Source organism: Aquarana catesbeiana, linkage group LG05 (genome assembly GCF_042186555.1).
Source record: "Aquarana catesbeiana isolate 2022-GZ linkage group LG05, ASM4218655v1, whole genome shotgun sequence".
Taxonomy (NCBI): Eukaryota; Metazoa; Chordata; class Amphibia; order Anura; family Ranidae; genus Aquarana; species Aquarana catesbeiana.
The window spans coordinates 521,568,608-521,593,244 of record NC_133328.1 but is presented as its reverse complement, the minus strand read 5'-3'; the positions used below and the strand labels follow the sequence as shown (position 1 = coordinate 521,593,244).

The 24,637-nt window shown below is 42.9% G+C and overlaps 1 protein-coding gene across 3 annotated transcripts in view; it reads right to left on the bottom strand.

Annotated features, from left to right (window-relative positions):
* The window catches only part of CLVS1 (clavesin 1), a 181,106-nt gene that overhangs the window by 44,731 nt on the left and 111,738 nt on the right, over positions 1-24,637 (bottom strand). For all 3 annotated transcript variants that reach the window (XM_073631695.1, XM_073631697.1, XM_073631696.1), the window contains 2 exons: positions 3,844-3,954; positions 682-917 (listed from right to left, as the gene is read on the bottom strand). In XM_073631695.1, the coding sequence (XP_073487796.1) occupies positions 682-917; positions 3,844-3,954 (347 nt within the window). The remainder of the gene's footprint in view (positions 1-681; positions 918-3,843; positions 3,955-24,637) is intronic.

The following is a 24,637-nucleotide window of genomic DNA, read 5'->3' as shown; positions in this document are numbered from 1 at the left end:
CAGTGGGGAGCTAACTGTGAGGACACAGGAAATCACAGCTGGCTTCCAACATCCAAGATTGTGGCGCCAGAAACCAAAATAATTTTGCGGAGAACCAGCCAGGGTGATGACAGAGCTGGATCCCTTGACTAGTGAGTGTTTGTTTATTAAAACTCGGCAGCTACAGTATTTGTAGCTACTGACTTTTATTTTTATTTTTTAAAACTACTGTAGTTCCTCATTAAGTATAACACATGAGACAAATACTGTAATTTCAAAACCATTAGCAAAAACAATAATGTAATTATGTAAATAGCTTTGGAGAATTGAAAATACACCAGTAGAATTTAATCAGAAAATGTTTGTTTTTGGAAAGTTGTTTTAAATTTTTAAATAGTTATTGGGGTGAAATCGACGATCATTTTTAACAACAGTGATGGAAAAAGCGGAAAGAGCAGGATGGAAAATTTTTCTCAAGCAAATGAAATTAAAACAGCAAATATGGTTTTCATTCTGTAAGTTCCATTGATTTCAAAATTGAATGATAAAAGCCAACATAATTTAGGAGTACTTTTGAACACCATTTATCACGTCTCTGATGGCATTATCGAAATTACTGATGAGTTTTTTTTGTACATTTGACCAGGTTAAGAGTCAGTTTTAGCAGAGTGGTTACTCAATAGTTAGATAAGAATTGATTACCTTTTCATGTATTTTGGAGAACACTCTGTTTGTATATTGGTAGGTGCATACTTCACATGCATAGCGTTGTACGATGTGTGAGTGTACTCATTGTCATCATTGTAATCAGAACCAAGCAATGTCCTAGCCCAGGTGCCCATGTCATAAGGTGGAAGGGTTCCGCCAAATTCAGATGGCAAACATTCTGGATGGATTAGCTGGTGCAGACTGTTCAGATTGTTCCCATGAAGAAAAATCTGGCAGAAATAAAAAAACAATTATGGACAGTGTATGATAATCATGAACATATATTTAATAGTGATTTTTTTTTTTAAACTAAACTAACGAAAGTGGAAGTTTACTGTCTGCAGGGTTGGTGGACTCTTGCCATAAGGCTCGACATACTTGTATGGTACAGCACACCCACCCTTTGGAGTGACTTCCTCCAGCGATGTGACATCCATGCTCCCCTTCGTTCCTTCACCTACAGCTGCTGATGTTCTGCTGGTTGTCTTCTGAGTCTGCTATAGGGTGATTTACCTCCTACTCAAGCATGTTGTATTTATATTGTCCCACCACCTCGATTCCATTATCAGCATCTTACAGATTGCATGAATGTGATGAGAGTGTACACCGCACTACACATGTGCCATAGGCAGTGTACACTAAATACAAAATTGCTAGGGATCTGGGAAAAACTTTTTTTGCAAAAGAGACTTTGTATTTCACCTCTGCCAAAAAAAAACAAAAAAACGCTACCTTCTAGCAATTTTTAACTTCATGACTTTAGTTACACTTTAACCTGTCAAAGCCATCCTTTATCAGCTTGATTTTTGTATTCATAAGTCATTTTTGCTTTGTTACTCTTAATTGCTGTTTGGACTTAAAGCGGAGTTCCACCCAGAAGTAGATCTTCCGCTTTAAGCACTCCTCGCCCTCTGACATGCCACATTTGGCATGTCATTTTTTTTGGGGGGGGGGGGGGGTACCCGTTTTTTCATGTGACTTCCTGTCCCACTCCCTGCTTCCTATCTTCGGCCGCCTTGGCGACTCCTCCTCTCGCCCTAGGCAGCCCCTCCCTGCCAGCAATCTTCCGGGACACAACTCAGGTCCCAGAAGATCGGCTGGCCAATAGGAGAGCGCAGCGCAACTCGCGCATGTGCAGTGCGCGCCCGGCCGTGAAGTCGTAAGCTGTCACGGCCGGGTGCCCACAGTTACCATGACGGCGCAGAGGAGTGGAGGGGGCGAGGAGCTAGCCTCCAGGTGGCCACATTGCTGGACCGTGGGGCAGGTGTGTCGGTTTATTAAAATTCAGCAGCTATGCTTTTTGTAGCTGCTGACTTTTAATAAACTAAAAAACGGGTGGAACTCCACTTTGGAATGCACTGGAAAAAAAGTGTGCTAATTTTGAAGGACATCATTCAAATACATAAAAAATATGCACCGATAGAGGAAAAAAATAGGAATGTTGGATTTTTCAACACTTGTAATGCTAATGCATTTTAGTAGCTTAATTGCATTCTCTTTGTACCATTTTACTTTTCAGGTGTGCTGCTTTGCAACACATTGCTGCAATTTAAGGCTGAACTTCAGGCCGATATAAAAGACACAAATGATTGCAGTTCTGTATTCATTAATGGATACTTAAAGCGGTACTCCACCCAAAAGGGGAAGCTCTGCTTGTTTGCACCCTTTCCCCCCTCTGCTGCCACATTTGGCAGCTTTCAGGGGGAAGGGGGAGCGGGTACCTGGTTTTGACAGGTACCTGCTCCCACTTCCAGGTGACTTTGCTGCAGCAAAGTCACCTGTAAGTTTGCCCCCCTCCTCCTTTCCCTGCCACCGGGCTATTCACAAAGCGCAGCACGCTTTGCGCATGCACAGTAGGGAGCCGGCTGTGAAGCCACAAGGCTTCACTGCCGGTTTCTCTTACATGAAATGGCAGCGGAAGCGCCTGAGAGCCGATTATAAAATCGGCTGGGGTGAAGACATCACTGGATTCCAGGACAGGTAAGTGTCCTAATATTAAAAGTCAGCAGCTACAGTATTTGTTCCTCTTTAAATGTATTTTTTAATTTATGCAAGCAGCTTTATACCAAGTGCAAGGGGAATGCAGATGGAAGGAGAGAGCAAAGTGACAGGGAGATGAGCTCAACAGTGTGTTGCTTCTCCTTTCACTGTCCAGTTATTACAGGCTGAGGGACACACAAAACCTTTGTAGCCGGGTGCTGTCTACCGGCTGAAGGAGCAGGCTTTGCACTTTTTGCCAGCTCTTTTTCTCCCCTCGTCACCATTGTGCTGCTGGGGCAGGCTGTATGTGAAATCCCACACACGCCCTACTCTGTCCTGACAGCAGCAGTGAGGCTGTTGGGAGAGGACTTGTGCATGCTGCCTCAATGGATCATGGGACATGTAGTCACCAATAAGCGATATACAGGACATTGAATGGGGGCTGCAGACCACATTACCCAAAAACCCTGAACATTTGTCAGTCAGCCACTGCTTTACTACCCTCCACCAGATTGCTTTTCAGAGAAAAATTGACCACCTGTCTGAAAGAACCCTAAAATGTACCTGTACTCTCTTTTTTTTAATCTTTAATTGGCATCAAACAGTAATGCTTTTTCATGTATCAAGCAATGGAGTTGAAGCTATGAGAACAATAAAATGATGTAAAAGAAAAAAAAAATATGTTCCATTCTCTTGATAAGGAAAGAATGCGAATCTGAGCGTTGGCACATTGAAAAGAAAAGCTTTGGGCTCAATAGATCCAGGTAGCAGAAGATAATGAAATTATGAAATGGAACACCTTGTGCTGTAAACAGATATACACGATTATTCACAGCAGCCGAGCCTTCCTTCCATTGCATGTAATTACAGATTCCTGGCTCTGTCAGGAGTTTTAATATATTTTCCCTTTATCATATAAGAAATGAGATTCCAACTGGTTCATTCCTGTTCTCTCTGAAGATCAAAGATACCCATAGCACAGTGACTCCCACTGAAAATAATCCATTGTCACAGCTTTATTGATCAGAAGCAGACAATCTGCTGCCTACAGCTGTGACCACAGCATGTCATGTGACTTCATCTCAGAGGTCACCAGGAAAATCAGGTTAACTAGAGTCTGTAGAGATTTAGAGGCAACCCAGGAAAGCCGGCCTTACATATGTTCACGAGCCTTACCCTTTTCCGGGTCTTGTCTTTAAGGAACGGCTTAATTATTGTATACAAAGCATGGATGTACCAAGGCTGATTGACAAAATGAACGCCTCCGAAACGGGCTGGAAAACTGTCCTAGAAAAAAAGAGAAATACAGGAGCTCATTACTGGACATAATACCTCTGTGCCAGTTGGTTACAAAGGCAATCCATTATACATGTGACATGACAATAACACAATTGTACCACCAAATTGAATGGCAATTGCAACTGCTAAATTTAGTTGGGCATTAAAGGCACACATTAGCCACAAATATTGTAGTGTGTGTTGTGGTTAACAAAGAAGAAAACCTCCCCTGTGGTGGACTTTAAAGGCACATAGAAATATAGTTAAAAGAGTATGTAGAGTATTTGTAGTAGTTTACTACAAATCAGGGCTTTTTTTCAGCGGGAACGCGGGGGAACGCAGTTCCGGCACCTCTTGGACTGACTGTATGTAACGGCAAGGGGTGCTGGGGTGTGCTGCAGGGTATTAATGCTCACTGCTGGGGATCTATTTTTGCAAGGGGGGTCTATTGTTGCTGGGGAGGTCTATTGTTGCTGGGGAGGTCTATTGTTGCTGGGGAAGTCTATTGTTGCTGGTGGGGGACCTATTGTTACTGGGGGGGGGTCAGTTGTTGCTGAAAGAGATCTACTGTTGGGGGAGGGGTCTATTGTTGATCGCAGCCAGACAGACTATTAATGCTGGCTGTGCGGAGATCTGTTGATGCTGTCGGGAGTCTTATTGTTGTGGTTGGTCCATTGTTGTTAGGGGGATCTATTGTTTCTGGCTGCAGGGGATCTATTTTTACTGCTTTTCTTGATATCATTACCAAATTCCATACAAATTACTTAACACTTCAAAATGATACTGAGAAAAGGGATGACTCGGAAAGGGGGAGTTCCTGCACCTATTGTCTGAGAAAAAAAGCCCTGCTATAAATACTCTACATACTCTTTTAACTATATTTCTATGTGCCCTTAAAGTCCACCTTAGGGGCGGTTTTCTTCTTTGTTCTCAATATTGGATGTGGCACTGATTGGCATAGTATTACCGCCCCTTTTTTCCTTCTGTGTGTTGTGGTTAGCACCTGTAATGATTGTATTTGGTATATGAATTCTTTTTTTATTTCACGTTTTATAACTGCATTCATCTTGACGTCAAAATCATCAAGGTGTATGTTATAAGGATTCTAGAACATTCACAGTATATTTGTTCAATGTTTATTCAAAATTCACTCAATAACATTCTCCCTATATATATAGCACATTTCTATGTACATTTGCCCAACATTCCCTGACATTTATTCACCTTTTCTTGCATGAATAAAAGTACTTACTGTAACATCCATTTTGGTGATAAAAGGGTAAGTGTTACCTTCTTTGCACATTCACCTGACATTCACTGCACACATTTGAAACTAAAATTCAACAGATGTGAAATCACAGAATAATGAAAATATTATTACCTATAGAGCAGTGTTGGTCAACTTTCTTCATATGGGGGGCCTCAAGTATAGCCCCTGATCAAAGGGCTGCACTTACAATTTAGTACATATTCATTATTAGAGTCAGCAGATACACAACAGGATAAAGTCAAAGATTATGGACATGATACACAAGATGGTCAAAGACTGTGGGCCTAATACAGGAGAGGGTCAGAGCCTTCGAACAGCAGACAAGAGATGGTCAGAGGTTGCATACAAAGTATTCACACCCCTTGAAAATTTCCACATTTTGTCATGTTACAACCAAAAAACATAAGTGTATTTTATTTGGATTTTATCTGATAGACCAACACAAAGTGGCACATAATTGTGAAGTGGAAGGAAAATGATCTATGGTTTTCAAAAACTTTTACAAATAAATGTCTGAAAAGTGTGATGTGCATTTGTATTCAGCCCCCTATACTCTGATACTCCTAACTAAAATTTAGTGGAACTGATTGCCTTCAGAAGTCACCTAATTTGTAAATAGAGTCCACCTGTGTAACGTAATCTCAGTATAAATACAGCTGTTCTGTGAAGCCCTCAGAGGTTAGTTAGAGAACCTTAGTGAACAAACAGCATTATGAAGGCCAAGGAACACACCAGACAGGTCAGGGATAAAGTTGTGGAGAAAGCAGGGTTAGGTTTGAACATCACACAGAGCACTGTTCAATCCATCATCTGAAAATGGAAAGAGTATGGCACACCTGCAAACCTACCAAGACATGGCCATCCACCTAAATTGACAGGCCGGTCAAGGAGAGCATTAATCAGAGAAGCAGCCAAGAGGCCCATGGTAACTCTGGAGGAGCTGCAGAGATCCACAGCTCAGGTGTGAGAATCTGTTTACAGGACAACTATTAGTCATGCACTCCACAAATCTGGCTTTTATGGAAGAGTGGCAAGAAGAAAACCATTGTTGAAAGAAAGCCATAAGAAGTCCTGTTTGCAGTTTGTGAGAAGCCACATGCGGGACACAGCAAATATGTGGAAGAAGGTGCTCTGGTCAGATGAGACCAAAATTGAAATTTTTGGCCTAATAGCAAAACGCTATGTGTGGCCAAAAACTAACACTGCACATCACTGTAAAACATGGTGGTGGCAGCATCATGTTGTGGGGATGCTTTTCTTCAGCAGGGACAGGGAAGCTGGTCCGAGTTGATGGGAAGATGGATGAAGCCAAATACAGGGCAATCTTAGAAGAAAACTTGTTAGAGTCTGCAAAAGACTTGAGACTGGGACGGAAGTTCACCTTCCAGCAGGACAACGACACTAAACATACAGCCAGAGCTACAATGGAATGGTTTAGATCAAAGCATATCCATGTGTTAGAATGGCCCAGTCAAAGTCCAGACATAAATCCAATTGAGAATCTGTGGCAAGACTTGAAACTTGCTGTTTTTACAGACGCTCTACATTCAAACTGACATAGCTTGAGCTATGTTGCAAAGAAGAATGGGCAAAAATGTCACTCTCTATGTGTGCAAAGCTTGTAGAGACATACCCCAAAAGACTTGCAGCTGTAATTGCAGCGAAAGGTGGTTGTACAAAGTATTGACTCGGGGGGAGGGGGGCTGAATGCAAATGCATGCCACACTTTTCATATATTTATTTGTAAAAAATGTGGAAAACCATTTATCATTTTCCTTCCACTTCACATTGATGCACCACTTTGTGTTGGTCTATCACAAAAAATCCCAATAAAAAACATTTACATTTTTGGTTGTAACATGACAAAATGTGGAAAATTTCAAGGGGTATGCACACTTTTCCACTGCTATAAAAAGGTCAATAGTGACACATGAATTAATGTCTGCAGGGGCACCAAGGGTTGCCCAAAATTTGCGGACCGCAGGTTGGGCACCAGAACAATAGAGTGCCAAACCTATGTTTAACAAAACTTTTAGCACTTTTAAGCGAAATTTACTCTTTTTTTTTGCTTAATAAAAAAAATAGGGACAACCACCACACCAGGCATGCCAGCTGGTATACCCATGGCAAGTGTTCATTGAATATGTAGTCCCCTGACATGATGATACCCATCTGCAAGACCCTCAGTTCTGGGGGTGGTATGAAAGAGCTATACTATATTATATTGCTTGGTCAATCCTGCTGAGGACTTCAGAGTGGATGCCACCTTCTTCTTCTGCATTAACGACCACGGGTTTAATTCTTGAACCTGCTCGATTTAAATTCCATCAAGGTAAGCTCTGCTAATGAGGATCCCAAGCCTGACTGCAATAGGAGAAGGACAGTCACTCTGCCATGGTGACTAGAATTGGGAAACCAGAGAAACCAGGCAAGAAACTGTATGGACATTTGAATTTTGAACAAAACTAGCACACAACCCAGGAGCCCAAAAATAGCAGATTCCATTTTAGGATTCTCATCTCATTAGGATTCTCATTCCATTTATTACAGCACTAAATACATTTTTCCAGAATAACAAAACATCTTGGTTCCCTTATCTGCCATTGTTAATAAAAAAAATGTAAAACTCTTATTAAGTTACACATTTTAAGGCTTCATTATGATCTAAAGAATGTGCATACAATGGCGCAGACATCCCAATGGCTCCTGAAATGCAGATTTTTCTCACCCACATAATCCCTCGAGACTTTAGTAAAACCAACCAGAACGTATCTGTTTAGAGCACAATGAATGCCTGCATATAATGAACTGTGGACATTAATTCCCACTGAATAAACAAAGATGCTAAGCAGAAATAAGAGATAATTAAATATTAACATATTATTTGCTTCTGAAAAGCCTGTGCTTTAGTGAGATATTTAAACATGAGTGAATAAAGCCACTGAGGTAATTAGTCAGTTCATAGTTACACTAAGCTATTATATTTCTACTTCAGTGTTGGATCAAGGTCGCAAATTGTCCAGAAAGTACAGGCACATCATAAAAACAACAGACTGCAGCTTTAAAGTCCATTTAAAAAATGCAAATTTCCTAGTAAGGAAATTGCACTTGGCCTTGAACATGCAAACTAACAGGTAAGCTTAATACCGGGCTCCATGAGGAATTACTTTAGCCTGTCCAAATATGGTGCTTCTAGGGATGGTGGAACATGTCCCCTGCTTCCCACAATGCATTGTTCAGTGCCCGAGGGCCCAGTCGTCAGCCGTAAATTTAACTCCAACCTTACTTTTAGTTTTGCACAGTTGTGTATGCTCCCCTCCTATACTGAACATAACCTCTCTGAGCTTCTCACATATGGACATTACTAGGTTGATCTGCATGCAAATGTCTGCCTAGAAATTCCCACTCTTCTGGACCAATATCATAGTTCCCAAATGTCCCTGATTTGGAGGGACTTGCCCTCATTCAGAACAAAGTCCATCTGTCCCTCTTTCCTCCTCATTTGACCCTCATTTTGGTCTGATCTATATAGTTGTAAATAAAATGCACTACTTACCTAGCAAAAAGTTTTTCCCAGTGCTAAGCCTTTCATCCAACTTCTAACTTACTGCACGTGTACATTCCAAAAGCCAATATAAAGAAATAAAAGTGGTAAAAAAAAGCACTTGTGGGTTTAACTTATCATTTTTTGTACATTTTCCCTTGGGGTGGTGGTGGTGGTGGTGGTGGTGGGGGGGGGGGTGACAGGGTGTGAGTCCTATGCCTACATACTTTTGCTAATAGGTGTCCCCCATTCCCATCTCAGAAAATTGGGAGGTATTATTATTATATTAAAATTAAAACCTGTTACATACATTATTTCAGACCAGTGATGTCATTACTGGCTCTCTGTGGAGGCAGTTTATGGATGCTGGGAGGGTTCGGCAGGGTACTGCACATAGTTTCTTGAAAACATTAAAGAACCCTGCCTCAGTACTCCATCAATAGTCCTCAGCCCTAATACAAGCAGTGGGCAGGTTCTTGGGATTCCTCCAAATGCAAAAATCAATATGCAAATATTAGACCCTATTCACAGTATGTAGTGCACCATGCATAAGCACGTTCTGCACACGTTGTTACACTTTGCACATAGGGCAGCAAACGTGGCAAAATGGAAATCTCCACACTCACTGTCCCTCCAGGACTTGACCATGATCATAAACCACCATCTTAAAATGGAATACTTCTTTTCCAAAGCCAAACTCTCTAACAAACAATTTTACATGGACTAAGAACTATGGCTCAATGATCCTAGAACTGCAAATCTAGATTGATACACTTGATTGTAAGCCCTAAAGCACTCCAAAATTCTATTCTCATTTCTTAGTATGCTGGTCTTTTATACCCTCTATCAGCACTGTACCTTAAGTTATACTGATTGACAGATCTGATCTACGAGTGCAACTAATCCTCTGGTTCTGGTTATACTCTGAGTTTAGACTAAGACTTAAAGGAGAAGTACAGCCCCAGCCCGGCCTCAGCCTCTTAGCGAGCCACTGAGAGCCTAAACCGGCCACTTCCGCCCCCCTCCACAGCCCAGTGCTCCGGTGAGCGTGGGGGGGGGGGGGGCAGAGCAGAGAGCTGGTGACTGTTAGTCACCAGCTCTCTGCTTGCTCAGGAAGCTGTGAGCCCCGAGCGATCTGCAGTGTTTGATTGCTCGGTTCTCAGTGTTAGACCCGGCGAGGGACAGATTTATCATCGGACCAATGCTGCATCCAGCTAGTATGATTCTTATATAAAACTCAAACCTCATACTTCTCTTTTAAATATAGGAACTGCACCGTTACCCTTCAGTTAAACTTCAGTTTGTTTCCCCTAACAGCTATCACACATACAGACCGACAGCTTGACATTTTGAGATATATGTTTGTTTGCTCTCTGAGAAATATGCTCTGTATATCTTTATCTGTTTTGAGAATGTATTTTATTATCTTCTTTGTTTTTTCCTTTACTTCTTTGAAATTTAAAAAAGATTTAAAGTATAAAAAAAAGCTTGGGTTTCTTTTTGAGCTTTTAGCATTTTTTAGTCACAAGTTTTGCTGCAGTTTTTAAATGCAAAAATGGTCTGTATTGGACTTGCTGTACTTTCAAATGCACACTGTTGGAACATTTGTGCAAGGCTTATGGTAAGACTAGCGTTCAGCTTTAAAATATACCTGTATTTTTTCACATTCAATCAAAGTAACAGGTTCATATTAACCCATCCTTTTGCTGATACCCTCCTTCTCTGCACTACCCTAATTCCCCATTTAGTTGCCAGAGCCAAGAGCCAAGCCCAGGCTCACCAAGCAGTTACACAAAGCAAAAGGACCTGTCCCCCCATGTGATAGTGCTAAGGCCTGTTGACTGCTGGCACTTGGCTGCTCAGGCACCCAGTACTGCATTGTGGGAGAAATGGTGGATAGTTACATGCTCCCTATACCTGGAAGTATCAGGTACCTTATTTGACTCTGGCAAGCAAATGGGACAGCAGGGAGTGCAAGCAAGGTATCAGCAATAGGGAGGGATGGTCAAGTGAACCTGTCACTTTGCCTGGAGTAGTATAAAAGTATAAATGCATAAAATCATCAGTAAAATATTTAATTTCAATACTTTATCAGTGTTGTAAATTAGACACTATGGGGGAGATTTACTAAAACTGGTGCACACAGAATCTGGTGCAACTGTGCATAGTAACCAATCAGCTTCTAACATCAGCTTGTTCAATAAGCTTTGACAATAAAACCTAGAAGCTAATTGGTTACTATGCACAGCTGCATCAGATTCTGTGTGTCCCCATTTTAGTAAATCTCCTCCAATGTTCATTGTGGACATCCTGAGGCTCTTGTGGGAATATGTGTCTCCATACACATGCCCATTCACTAAACCTTTTCTCTCACTAGGTTGATCAGAATCACTATAATACCAGATGGGTAGCACTCAGCGTGGTGGGTGGAATTAATAAAAGGTCAACTTCAGCAAAAGACCATTAAATGATTCAGCAGCTGTGGCATAGTGCAGAGTCCTCTGCTAACATCACAGAAATAAACAAATGTCGGCTGTGATGATGCCAGTGAGGGAACAGAAGTACAAAGAAGCAGTGAATAGTGGAATGATGGAATGGTAGATGGAATGTGACAGGTAATAGTTAAAATTAGGCAGTTTTAATTGCAGGTTGAACATTCAGCATGTGCTCCTGAACCTTTTGAGATATCCCCCCCACCATCTTGGCAGACTTTTACCCCCAGTGTAAAATATTTTCACATTCTCTACTGTTTAAAAGCACTCATTATCATTTATAAGGTAATGATCTAACCATCTTGATGCTTTTGCATGATTTATGGAATTCTCTCCTGTATTGGTGCTCTCTCTTCCTACTTTTTTGTATAGGTCAATGTACTCATATGTCTATTTGCAGTTCTTGGTTTATGCCATTCTTTTAAACCACACCTCTGTCTATGTACTCAAGGATGCTGCTTGGCCACAAATGTGTTAATACAACTTCCTGAGCACCAGATGACAATTTAGCCCCGCAACTAGTGAGTATGGGATTCTGGTGTCTCTGAGTCATTTGTTGACAGCTGCAGTTTTTAAAACAAGAACAAAAGGAGAGGGAAAATTGGGTTGGGAAAGAACTGCCCTATTACACAACCCATTTCTGTGAAAATACGTCCTACATAGAACTTCCTGTGTGGAAATGACTATATCACTTTCCTCTGATGGTAGCACCCCTTTACTACCACCCAATAGTGTGGAGGGATAAACTAGGCAAGATCGCACATGGATATTACATTGATAATATGAAATATGGATATGGAACAGATTTGAAAATATGCTTGCATAATTTTTAACTTGCAATTTTATAGTGTTTGCATTAATGTGTTGGCATATTTTTTTTTATTCTGGCTATTTGTTGGTCATTGTATATGCATCTCTATTTTCAGTTCTCAGTCTAAGCCGTTGTTTTATAACACACCTCTGTACTTGTATTCAAGCATCCTGTTTGTTAATATGACTTCCTAAGCACCAAGTGACAAGATTAAAAACCAGTTCGGACCAACAAGTAGTGAGTATTGATCCTGGTGTCTCTGGGGACTGTTAATACAATTGGAAAATGATTGCTCACACAGACAGATAATAGTTATCATCCTCCGACTGAATTTACCAACATGTCTGTTAATCTTCCTATTCTGAGCAGACAATAGCCTGGAATCATGTGTTTTTTAGGTTACAATCTGCAATATCAGACCCGTTGACTTAGGCTGTCCATTGACATTAGAGGATGGTTGGCATCAAGGCATTTCATCACCTTCAGTGCAGGTAATCCAAAGAGTGCTCAGAGGTCTTTATAAACTTGCCAGGTTGTATATGCTAATCTCGATGTTGATGTGAAGGACGAGGAGAGAGGAGGAAAGCAGTACAGGAAGACACAGCCAATGGTGTTTATCCTGAGAAGAACAATAGCAATCCATACAGGTTTTCTAACCTGCAAAATCCATTGTTATCCTGACAGCCAGCCAGTGGCATCTATGAAGGCCACAGACATTAGATCATCACCAATCTGCCCACAAATAGCCAGCCTGAGCAATCGTCAATGTATGTCTATGGATAGGCTAGAGATGGGCACATTTCTCACTGGGAATTTAACAGTGGGGAGTTATCTGCCTGTTGATTGAGCACTGGGACCTGCTGCAATATTTTCCTAGTGGTGACAGCAATGCTCACATTATACTTTGCTCCATAGCAGAAGAAAGGATTAGAAAGGATTAGAAGCATTGACAAATTATTAGAAAAATATAAGTGCATGTAGCCACTCTCTTATCTTACTAACACTAAAGATTGTATTCATTGTAAAGCGTACACAGGTATCAGAAGATCTCAGGCAGGTTCTTGACTTCTGCTGAACACTTCCCAACACCCAACCTGGAAAGGTGAATCGAGCCACATGGCCTAATATACACTGGATCTAACCTTAAAGATGATCTCCAGGTATCAATATATTTTTACAGTCACGTTTGACCAGCTTGGACCAATGTAACTATGCATATATCATACTTGACTGATCTCCCTGGTAGCTGGAAATCACTGTAGTAAGCAATGCTTACTAGCAATCTCCACTAGTTTCTGGAACCTGTGGCGAGCATTTCCCTCTTGCGTAGTGAACACAGAAGTTTCCTATTTCGGCACAGGCACCATTCAGAGAATGTTTTACATTTTCTCATTAAAGGCAAAGCATTCTCTAATTGGACAGTGTGGAGACTGTGACTTCACCACCCCGCCTTTCCACCTTAGCCCAGTCAGAGAATGCTTTGCATGCATTGAGAAAATACCAAACATTCTCTGAATGGTGCCCATGCCGAGCAAGCAACCTTCCATGTTCACTAGGCAGGAGGAAAATGCTTGGTACAGGTTCCCGAAGCTAGCAGTGATCACTGCTAAAATAATGTCCAGCTTCTAGGGGGTTACCACAGGCATGGTATAAGAAAACTGAATCAATGTACCTACTGTGTGTAAAAATATCCATACCTGGAATTCATCTTTAAAGTAACCCTGTCGTGAAAGAAATACAACGGCATAGTTGATAACAGTCCTGAAATGCCTGGGACATTCACAAATTTTTGACAGTTGTCCCGATCAGACCTTATCCCTGGCTGAGTCCTGGAAATCAAGGTCTGTCACGGACAGCTGAGCTGCTCGCTGTTTAACTTTAGTTCAGATGGCAAACTCATGCTAGGGGATGGGGCAGGTAACAAACAGACAGTCACATCACAGACACACAGATCCCTTCCCCTAGCTCCTCAGGCTTCAGTAGGGACTGATCGACTCTGATTGATGCCAGGAAGTCAGGTGGTGCCTGCCCCATTGTGTGATTGGTTGGGTCTCATGGGGGGCGTTGCCAGCCTCAGAGGGGTGATTGCACCAGCCCGCCTTAAGCCTGGTCAGGTGCAGCAAGTGTGTAAATGCAGGAGGAGGCTGCAGCAAGGGCAGACCCAACCTGGGAGGAGGTATGTTAGTGCTAAGTCAGTAATAAATAATGTTCACATCTTTAGAGATACTGGCATGATGACAAAATATATATCTGCTTATCTACCAGGATTTTTTTTAATCTTGCATCTTTTCTGGCTTTCAAGGTCAGCATAATTTGATCATTCATATCTAGGCTACCTAACAGAAGTGTTTAGTACTTAGAAGAGTAGGGGTAGATTTTTCTATGGAAGAAGAGATGTGACATCTACTCTGGGGCACTCTAGTGTTAGGGGGGACACTGAGGACTCTGATGTAAGGGAGGGACTCTTGAAACCATTCTGTGTAGGGGAATTACGGGGACCTTGATATAAGGCTGGTCTCTGATGTGAACAGAGGGTTCATCCTGACTGCTGTACTCTATATGCTGTTTTGTTAGTTAGTTACTCCGCCTGACCCCTGCACTCTATATAGTATGTATTACATTACATAGTCCTGACCAAGGTGTTCATTGTCCCAATAATAGCTGGTTTTAATAAAGTTCTTCTTTAAGGTAGACTCAGTCAGACAAAATATCCTTTTTTGCGTGCATTAAAGCATATGTAATGAAAATGTTTAATTTTTAAAAAATTATCCTTTGTCCTGAGGTTTATTTGTATCCGTGAGGCTGCCAGTTGTGGGAGAGTGAATAGGAATATTTTAAGGCTACAAGGACTGTTATATGTGTGTTGTGTATATAGCTGCTAGGTACAGATTTTGTTCAATCATCCCCCTTTAAGCCCCTCCCACTGGCAATTGTGTACTGATCACTGTGGTGTGCTATGCACGCCACAGAACTTCCGTTTATCCCAGGGTGCTTCAGATCTTTCATCATCCTAGTCATGCTCATATTTTGTCACGTGCTTGTTCTGAGTATTGTTAATGTTTACATATTGTTTATCCTGCTTAAATATATAGTGAGTGGCAACCATGGAATGTTTTATTTTTTCCTTGTTTATATGTTGAGGTTTAGCAGAAAATGTGTGTATTTAATGGGAGGTAGAAATAGAAACCTCAAAGACCCGGTGCAAGAAACATGGTAGTTCCACCGCGGTATAGAGGACTACAAACTCCAGCAATACAGTAACAATGCAGAATACCACCGGCTATAGGGTTTATATATAGCGAGCCATGCATTGTATATAGAGAGATGACTGCACTGTACTGTGTTGTAAAGAGATCCATGTACGGTACTGTACACAGTATATTAGGGCTAGTCACTCCTTGATTTCCACCTCCCTAAACTCCATATCAGGTCTCATGGTTACCACTCAGCTCTCTGCACACCACTCCCAAAGTGATTCTATGGCTGCCCCAGCACCATTTAAAGAAAAACCTTACACACAGCAGGGAGCAATGATGAAAATACAGCCATAGTGACCCCTGCAGTGGAATAACTACAACCCCTGGCAAAAATTATGGAATCACCAGTCCCTGTGGATGTTCCTTCAGTTGTTTATTGTTGTAGAAAAAAAAGCAGATCACAGACATGGCCAAAAACTAAAGGTATTTCAAATGGCAACTTTCTGGCTTTAAGAAACACTAAAAGAAATCAAGAAAAATAATTGTGGTGGCCAGTAACAGTTAGATTTATAGAACAAGCACAGGGAATCAATTATGGAATCACTCAATTCTGAGGAAAAAATTATGGAATCACCCGTAAATTTTCATTACAAACACTAACACCTGCATCAGATTAAATCTGCTTGTTAGTATGTAGGTAAAGAGGGTAAATCATCACGCAGTGTTGCACAAGATGTTGGTTGTTCACAGTCGGCTGTGTCTAAAACATGGACCAAATACAAAGAACATGGGAAGGTGGTTAAAGGCAAGCATACTGGTAGACCAAGGAAGACATCAAAGCGTCAAGACAGAAAACTTAAAGCAATATGCCTTGAAAACAGAAAATGTACAACAAAACAAATGAGGAACAAATGGGAGGAAACTGGAGTCAACATCTGTGACCGAACTGTAAGAAACCGCCTAAAGGAAATGGGATTTACATACAGAAACACCTAAACACAAAAAACAAGGTTACAATGGGCTAAGGAAAGGCAATCGTGGACTGTGGATGATTGGATGAAAGTCATATTCAGTGATGAATCTCGAATCTGCATTGGGCAAGGTGATGATGCTGGAACTTTTGTTTGGTGCCGTTCCAATAAGATTTATGCAGACGACTGTCTGAAGAAAACATGCAAATTTCCATAGTCAATCATGATATGGGGCTGCATGTCAGGTAAAGGCACTGGGGAGATGGCTGTCATTAAATCTTCAATAAATGCACAGGTTTACATTGAAATTTTGGACACTTTTCTTATCCCATCTATTGAAAGGATGTTTGGGGATGATGAAATCATTTATCAAGATGATAATGCATCTTGCCATACAGCAAAAACTGTGAAAAAATTCCTTGAAGAAAGACACATAAGGTCAATGTCATGGCCTGCAAACAGTCCGGATCTCAATCCAATTGAAAATCTGTGGTGGAAGTTAAAGAAATTGGTCCATGACAAGGCTCCAACCTGCAAAGATGATTTGGCAACAGCAATCAGAGAAGGCTGGAGCCAGATTGATGAAGAGTTCTGTTTATCACTCATTAAGTCAATGCCTCAGAGACTGCAAGCAGTTATAAAAGCCAGAGGTGGTGCAACAAAGTACTAGTGATGTGTTGGAGTGTTATTTTGTTTGTTTGTTTTTCATGATTCCATAATTTTTGCCTCAGAGTTGAGTGATTCCATAATTTATTCCCTGTGCTTGTTCTATAAATCTAATAGGGCGTACACACGGTCGGACTTTGTTCGGACATTCCGACAACAAAATCCTAGGATTTTTTCCGACGGATGTTGGCTCAAACTTGTTTTGCCTACACACGGTCGCACAAAGTTGTCGGAATTTTTGATCGCCAACAACGCGGTGACGTACACCACGTACGACGAGACTAGAAAAGGCCGGTTCAGAACCAAGCGCGGCACCCTTTGGGCTCCTTTTGCTAATCTCGTGTTAGTAAAAGTTTGGTGAGAGACGATTCGCGCTTTTTCAGACTCGTGGCTTTCAGATCGTTTTCTGACGTTCAGTTTGTGCTTGTGGGTTTGTATCTGCTCTTCAGTGCGTGCAGTCAGTTCGTATCGGAGTTTTCTGTGTGATCTTGCCTGCTCGTTGCTGTTTTTCAGGTCGCTCTTCACAGGCCTTGCTGTTCTTCAGTGCGTTCTGTTACTTCGTTCTGAGCAGCCGACCGTTTTCTAGCCATGTTTCGTATGCGTACTCCCCGTAGAGTTTGTGCTGTGCGGGAGCTTGGTGTTGGGGTCCTGACCTTGACACAAGTCCAGTCCATGAACAGGGTGGGGAGGAGTTCATGGACCAAGAATTGGTTGCTTCAGCGTGACCAGTTCTCTCATATGCCTTTGCTCCGTGATATCCGTGAGAATAATCCTGATGATTTCAGGAACTTTCTCAGGATGACGGACCCCGTGTTTCACCGTTTGTTGGCTTTGCTGACCCCTTATATTAGCAGGCAGGATACCTGCATGAGGCAAGACATCACTCCGGAGCAGAGGTTGGTCGCTACCTTGCGGTATTTGGCCACAGGGAGAAGTCTGCAGGACCTCAAGTTCTCGACAGGCATCTCCCCCCAGGCTCTTCTTTGTGGACATTTACTGCTTGTGTTTGTTTGAGCTGACCCTGACAGAAATGTGTGGAGTGCAGAAAATGTCGTGATTGTGTAACCTTATACAAAGCACTGTTGGCTGTTATTTACTAAATGCAAAGACACTTTTCACTACAAGTGCACTTGCAACTGCACTGAAACTGCACTTGTAGTGCAAAGTGGATTTCCCCTTAGGAAATAACCCCCATTTTCTCATAAAACAACAATTACATCACCCCAAAAGTGTTGTAGCGTTGAGACAATAATCCACACATTCTTGATGAACAATCTTTTTAATACCTGCACAATCACATGTGCATTTACCAAAGGTTTTTCTGACAAACCAACATGTTTGTTGTATAACAATTTTTGTGGTGTCATTATCCAAAATCAAAATGTGCATTTTATTGAAAACAGGCCTGTGTAAAACCCACAAGAAAGACACAAATCTTGATCTTACAAAGTTCACATTTGGTAGAACTGGAAGGCAATATCAGACATGAGTATTTAGGAACTGTGTTTGATATTGCGTTCAGATGGGGGGAAATCACCCCTGGAAAAGCCAAATTTGGAAGATGCACACAAATTTCACAATGTCAACATGTGCTATCTGCCATCACGGGGGATCAAGGGACGTGTTTTGGGGGAGAAAGCCCTTCCTCACCGCTACTTTATTATTGAGGAAGGGGTTGCACCCCCAAAACGCGTCCATTGATCTCCCGTGATGGCAGATAGCACATGTTGACACACTGTGTGCATCCTCCAAATTTGGCTTTGGGAAAAATCACAAAAACATTTCGCACATTGTAGCAGACAAAAGAAGAAAGTGATTTGGAGGGGCTTTAAACTCGCCCCAAAACATCAATGATGTTTTTATATTTTGGAATAACATCATTGATGTTTTGCTTGATGTTTTCCAATTGTAAATTACACCCCATGATCTCCCCGATCACGATCTGGGCACTTTCGGATGTGAAAGGATCTGGATCCACAACCTCACGATCACCTAAAAAGAGAGGAAACCCAAAATAAATTAGGTTTCAAAAAAATGCCGCCATCCATCTCTTATCGGAGCCTGTGGTCGCAGACACTCACCTGTTGTGGTGATTACTTCCACCACGTCTTCCTCCTCCTGCTCATCTTGTGTTGGGGGGATTTCCCCTTCTTCCAGGGGGGGGGGGGGGCTCTGGTCTCCTCGGATGAGGGGTGTCCTCCGAGTCTTTTCTCCCCTATGTAAAACAAAAATGGTATAATTAGCACACAGATATTTAATGTCAGAACTATAAAGATGAAACATTGCTTGGAAGTGGGGTACAATTGTCTATTTTAGTATTTAGGAACTGTGTTTGATATTGCGTTCAGATGGGGGGAAATCACCCCTGGAAAAGCCAAATTTGGAAGATGCACACAAATTTCACAATGTCAACATGTGCTATCTGCCATCACGGGGGATCAAGGGACGTGTTTTGGGGGAGAAAGCCCTTCCTCACCGCTACTTTATTATTGAGGAAGGGGTTGCACCCCCAAAACGCGTCCATTGATCTCCCGTGATGGCAGATAGCACATGTTGACACACTGTGTGCATCCTCCAAATTTGGCTTTGGGAAAAATCACAAAAACATTTCGCACATTGTAGCAGACAAAAGAAGAAAGTGATTTGGAGGGGCTTTAAACTCGCCCCAAAACATCAATGATGTTTTTATATTTTGGAATAACATCATTGATGTTTTGCTTGATGTTTTCCAATTGTAAATTACACCCCATGATCTCCCCGATCACGATCTGGGCACTTTCGGATGTGAAAGGATCTGGATCCACAACCTCACGATCACCTAAAAAGAGAGGAAACCCAAAATAAATTAGGTTTCAAAAAAATGCCGCCATCCATCTCTTATCGGAGCCTGTGGTCGCAGACACTCACCTGTTGTGGTGATTACTTCCACCACGTCTTCCTCCTCCTGCTCATCTTGTGTTGGGGGGATTTCCCCTTCTTCCAGGGGGGGGGGGGGGGCTCTGGTCTCCTCGGATGAGGGGTGTCCTCCGAGTCTTTTCTCCCCTATGTAAAACAAAAATGGTATAATTAGCACACAGATATTTAATGTCAGAACTATAAAGATGAAACATTGCTTGGAAGTGGGGTACAATTGTCTATTTTAGCCGAGTTCCGAGATGTATATTTTTTATTGCCCTTTGTCAAGCTGCAATACTTTACCTGTTTGGTAAAAGCTTCACAGATGTAGCCCCCCCTATAGTATACACTGGGGCACCTATGTGGCCCCCCTAATAAAAATGGTGTTCTTGTGTCCCACACTAGTGCTCCAGTGTCCAGATGTGAAAACAGCTGCTGAGTGTCCTCTCCTTACACACAATCTAGTTTGCATTTCATTCTAGTAACAAAGCCATCTACACAACCCAATTCTTTGAAGACAAGTATAGGGCGTCAAAATGGTGGCCAAATGCATATGGCCTAAACAATGTTATTTTATCGTCCGAAATAACAATGTGTGATCCGAACGAATAATGTGCCCATGAACATGAAAGTTGCCATTTTAAACTGTACAACAGTTCCTAAAAGCACATGGAGCAGCACGAACGTCATAAACATAAAGAATAGGAACACAGCACAACTACTTACTTTTTTGCAGCACTCTCCGGATCTTTCTGTACTGCTCGTGTTCTCGTAATTTCAGGTCTGACCTCCGCTTCCTGAGTTGATCTTTCGATCGTCGTACCCTGAATTTCCGGTGCAGACTCCTGACCACTTTCGCCATGATCTTGGCCTTTCTGACATTGGGGTTGGGGTAAGGTCCATACTTCCCGTCATAGTCGGCCTTCTTCAGGATATCCACCATCTCCAACATCTCCCCAAAGGACATATTTGAGTCCTTTAATCTCCTTCTGGATCGGGACGTTTCAGGCTCCAGCCTTTCCTCCTCCTCCTCGTTGCTACAATTAGCAAGATCCTGCTGTCTATCCGCCATGTGCTCTTCCCCCACTGTGCCGAACGAAAAGGGGCGGGGAATAGACTAGAAAGAACGTCAGGGGCGGGCGGAGTTATACGCATGCGCAGTGTGTATAAATCGTAACGCGCGCGTCTTATGTACGATCTGTGAGCGGAGGAAGGAGCATCGGAGACGCCGATCGTGCTAACGAAGGTAGGATCTAAACTTGGGCCTATACTGCTTCGAAATGGAAGCCTATATTGTAACAAGATTAGGGGAGTTTGGCCTGACATTAGGCTTTGTCTTGTGTTGTGTCTTACAGAGAAAATGGATGGGTTCATCGACCACAATTTCCTGCCCCTGTTCATAGACAAGTACAGGGAGCTGTCCTGTCTGTGGCAAGTGAGACACCCCCACTATAATCACAAACAGAAGAGGCAGGCAGCGCTGGAGAAACTGCTGGAGTTGGTGAAGCCGGTGGTCCCCACAGCAACCATCCCTTATTTGAAAGCTAAAATTGGTGGCCTGAGGAGCACATATCTGAGGGAGCGCAAGAAGGTCACAGATTCCCAGAGGTCCGGAGCTGCAGCAGATGACATTTATGTCCCCAGGCTGTGGTACTACGAGAGACTGCGATTTCTGTCAGACCACACTGAAGTCAGGGAATCCCTCTCCACTCTTCCTTCCACTCTTCCTTCCACCCCAGCTGAGGCTTCCGATGTCCAACCTGGGCCTTCCAGCCAGGAAGAAGTGGAGGAGCTCAGCTGGAGTCAGGTATAGCATTCTTCTACAGATTTCTGGGCAATAAAGAAATTATGTTTACTAGATGTTATTATTGATCACTAATTGCTGATTGAAAGTGCTTTACATATCAATACACAGTAGTAGGCACCCAAAATTGGGAAAAGAATGAAAACTGCTGGGCTCAGAAGGATAGTCTGTTATATTTGTTAACATTCAATTTGCAGCAGTCAGGAGGTGAAAATTGTGTGTGATTGATGAATAAAAAACTAAAACTATGTCCCTTTTTCATACACTGGAAGACCTCAGCCAGGAGGAGGTTGTGGAATGTGGCAGCCAGGAGGAGGCGGGGATTAGTGGCAGCCAGGAGGAGGCGGGGCTAAGTTGCAGCCAGGAGAAGCCTGGGACCAGTCGCAGCCTGACTGAGTCTCAGGTTCCTCCCCTCCGCCTTCCATACAAAAGGGCCAGGAAGGCCACTCCGAGTCCCGTGCAGGATTCAGCATACAGGCTGATCCAGGAGGCTTCGGCGTCCCTCAGAGCCTTCCCCAGTCCTGAAGAGGCCTTTGCCTGCATGGCTGCCACAAAATTGCAGGGCATGCAGGAGGACCAACGCAAGATCTCTGAGGACCTGATTTATAAAGTCCTACGTAAGGGGTTGAGTGGGGAACTGACACACAAGACGGATGTCATGGAGAGGGACGATCCTCCTCCTCCTCCTCCTGCTGCCACAACTAGACCACCACAGCCAAAGCCTGGAAGGAAGCGTGGAGGGAAGACCAAAGAGTGATGACCCTGGGTTCAGTCTGGTCTGACAGAATCTGCAGTCTCTCGTATGACCACAGCCTGGGGACACAGATGTCATCTGCTGCTTTCCGGATCTCTGGGACTTCTGGACCAGACTGCCCTCCCTTAGATAAGGACTCCTCAGGCCACCAATTTTGCTTTGAAATAATTAATGTGTGCCCTGGGGGTCCAAGGCTTCACCCACTTCTGCAGTTTCTCCAGCGTTGCCTCCCTCTTTGTTTAGTTGTGAGCCCTTAATAAAATTTTTTTAGGGAAATTCTACTCTCCTGTGTGTGTTTTCATCCAAAAAGGACAGTTTGTTGGTGAGGATTCAGGTACATTTCTAAAGTACAATGTGAAATTAACAAGGGACAACAACACCAAACAATCTCCTACAGATTTAATAGAACAACATATTAGTGGAGTTGTGGGAACTTGTCACCAAAAACACACACAAACATTTTTGGGAGTACAAATCAAAATCACAAAAAAAAAAAAAAAAAAAAAAAAGAGAAACACAAAAAAAGAATCTACATTAAAGTCCAAAAATAACAAAAAATTTTGTTGTCAGATGTGAGAAATATAAATATATTGAGGGAATCCAGATAAATATAACGAAAGAAGTTTGTGAGAAGTGTGTGTGAATATGAGCATCAAAATGACTTAATTCTTGTCACATTATAAAGAAGAAGAGAGTGCGCTGTATTAAACCATTTTGAACATTGCAGCGTGACGAAAGTGCTGTATCCATTCTGAACGCTACGTTTACCAGAACGAGCTGTCCCGTGTCGGAATTTCTTCTGAGCATGCGTGGCACTTTGTGCGTCGGAACAGGCCACACACGGTCGGAATTGACGCGATCGGATTTTGTTGTCGGAAAATTTTATCTCCTGCTGTCCAACTTTGTGTGTCGGAAAATCCGATGGAAAATGTCCAATGGAGCCCACACACGGTCAGAATTTCCGACAACACGCTCCGATCGGACATTGTCCATCGGAAAATCCGACCGTGTGTACGGGGCATAACTGTTACTGGCCACCACAATTATTTTTCTTGATTTCTTTTAGTGTTTCTTAAAGCGGAGTGCCGCCGAAAAAAATTTTTTTAAAAGTCAGCAGCTACAAATACTGCAGCTGCTGACTTTTAAAACATGGACACCTACCTGTCCAGGGCGCCCGCGATGTCGGCACCCGAGGCCGAAGCGTCTCTCTGTCCTCGGGTGCTGCCGCCTCCATCTTCGGTAAGGGAATCAGGAAGTGAAGCCGTGCGGCTTCACTTCCCGGTTCCCTACTGCGCATGCGCGAGTCGCGCACTACGAATGCTCCCTGCTGCCTCTGGGACCCGTGTGTTTCCCAGCAGGCAGCGGGGAGGGAGCAGGAAGTGGCGTAAATAACCGCAGATTCTGTGGCTATCTACGCCGGAAGTGGGTACAGATACCTGTAATATACAGGTATCTGTACCCCCTCCCCCCTGAAAGGTGCCAACTGTGTCACCGGAGGGGGGGAGGAACCTGATGAGTGGAAGTTCCACTTTTGGGTGGAACTCCACTTTAAAGCCAGAAAGTTGCCATTTGAAATGCCTTTAGTTTTTGGCCATGTCTGTGATCTGCTTTTTTTCTACAACAATAAACAACTGAAGGAACATCCTCAGGGACTTGTGATTCCATAATTTTTGCCAGGGGTTGTATTACACACCATAACTGAACCAGAACTTGCAGCAGACTTGCGGAATGTTTGCAAAGATAATTGATCTGGAGTCATGCAATGCGGACTTGCAACAAACTTGTGAAGCCTGGCAAGACTAGCAATAGCTTAGCAAGTCATTTTCAAACTTGCAGCAAAATTACTTGCTATCTGGGTTGTTTCATAGAAACAAATAATTTCCCCCCTTCGTCTTTCAAGAAAGCCACCTTTGAGAGACCTTGGCTCCTGCCTTCTCAGGAAATACCGCCTCCAATAGAAGATTTAAGCCACCCTCCCCACCGGACCTTCAGTTTTGGTGTTTCCTCCGGCGGGAAGACACCACTAGGGGCCGGGGGCCAGTTCAGCTGGGGAGGCTGAGGCCAGTGTGTTCCTGGAAGATAGAGGGGCAGAGGCCTCTCGCTCGCTGCAGTTAGACTAGGGAGCCTGTTACCTGATGCTGCACCATAGCACCCAGTTTCTCTTGGGGAAGGTGGAAGCTTAGGGGCCGTTTTCCACTAACCGGGGGGGGTGCTGTGAGAGGTGTGCTGGTCCCCCTCGCTCTGTTGTGGCCAGTGAGGAGCTCAAGGCTGGGCTGGATGATGTGTGA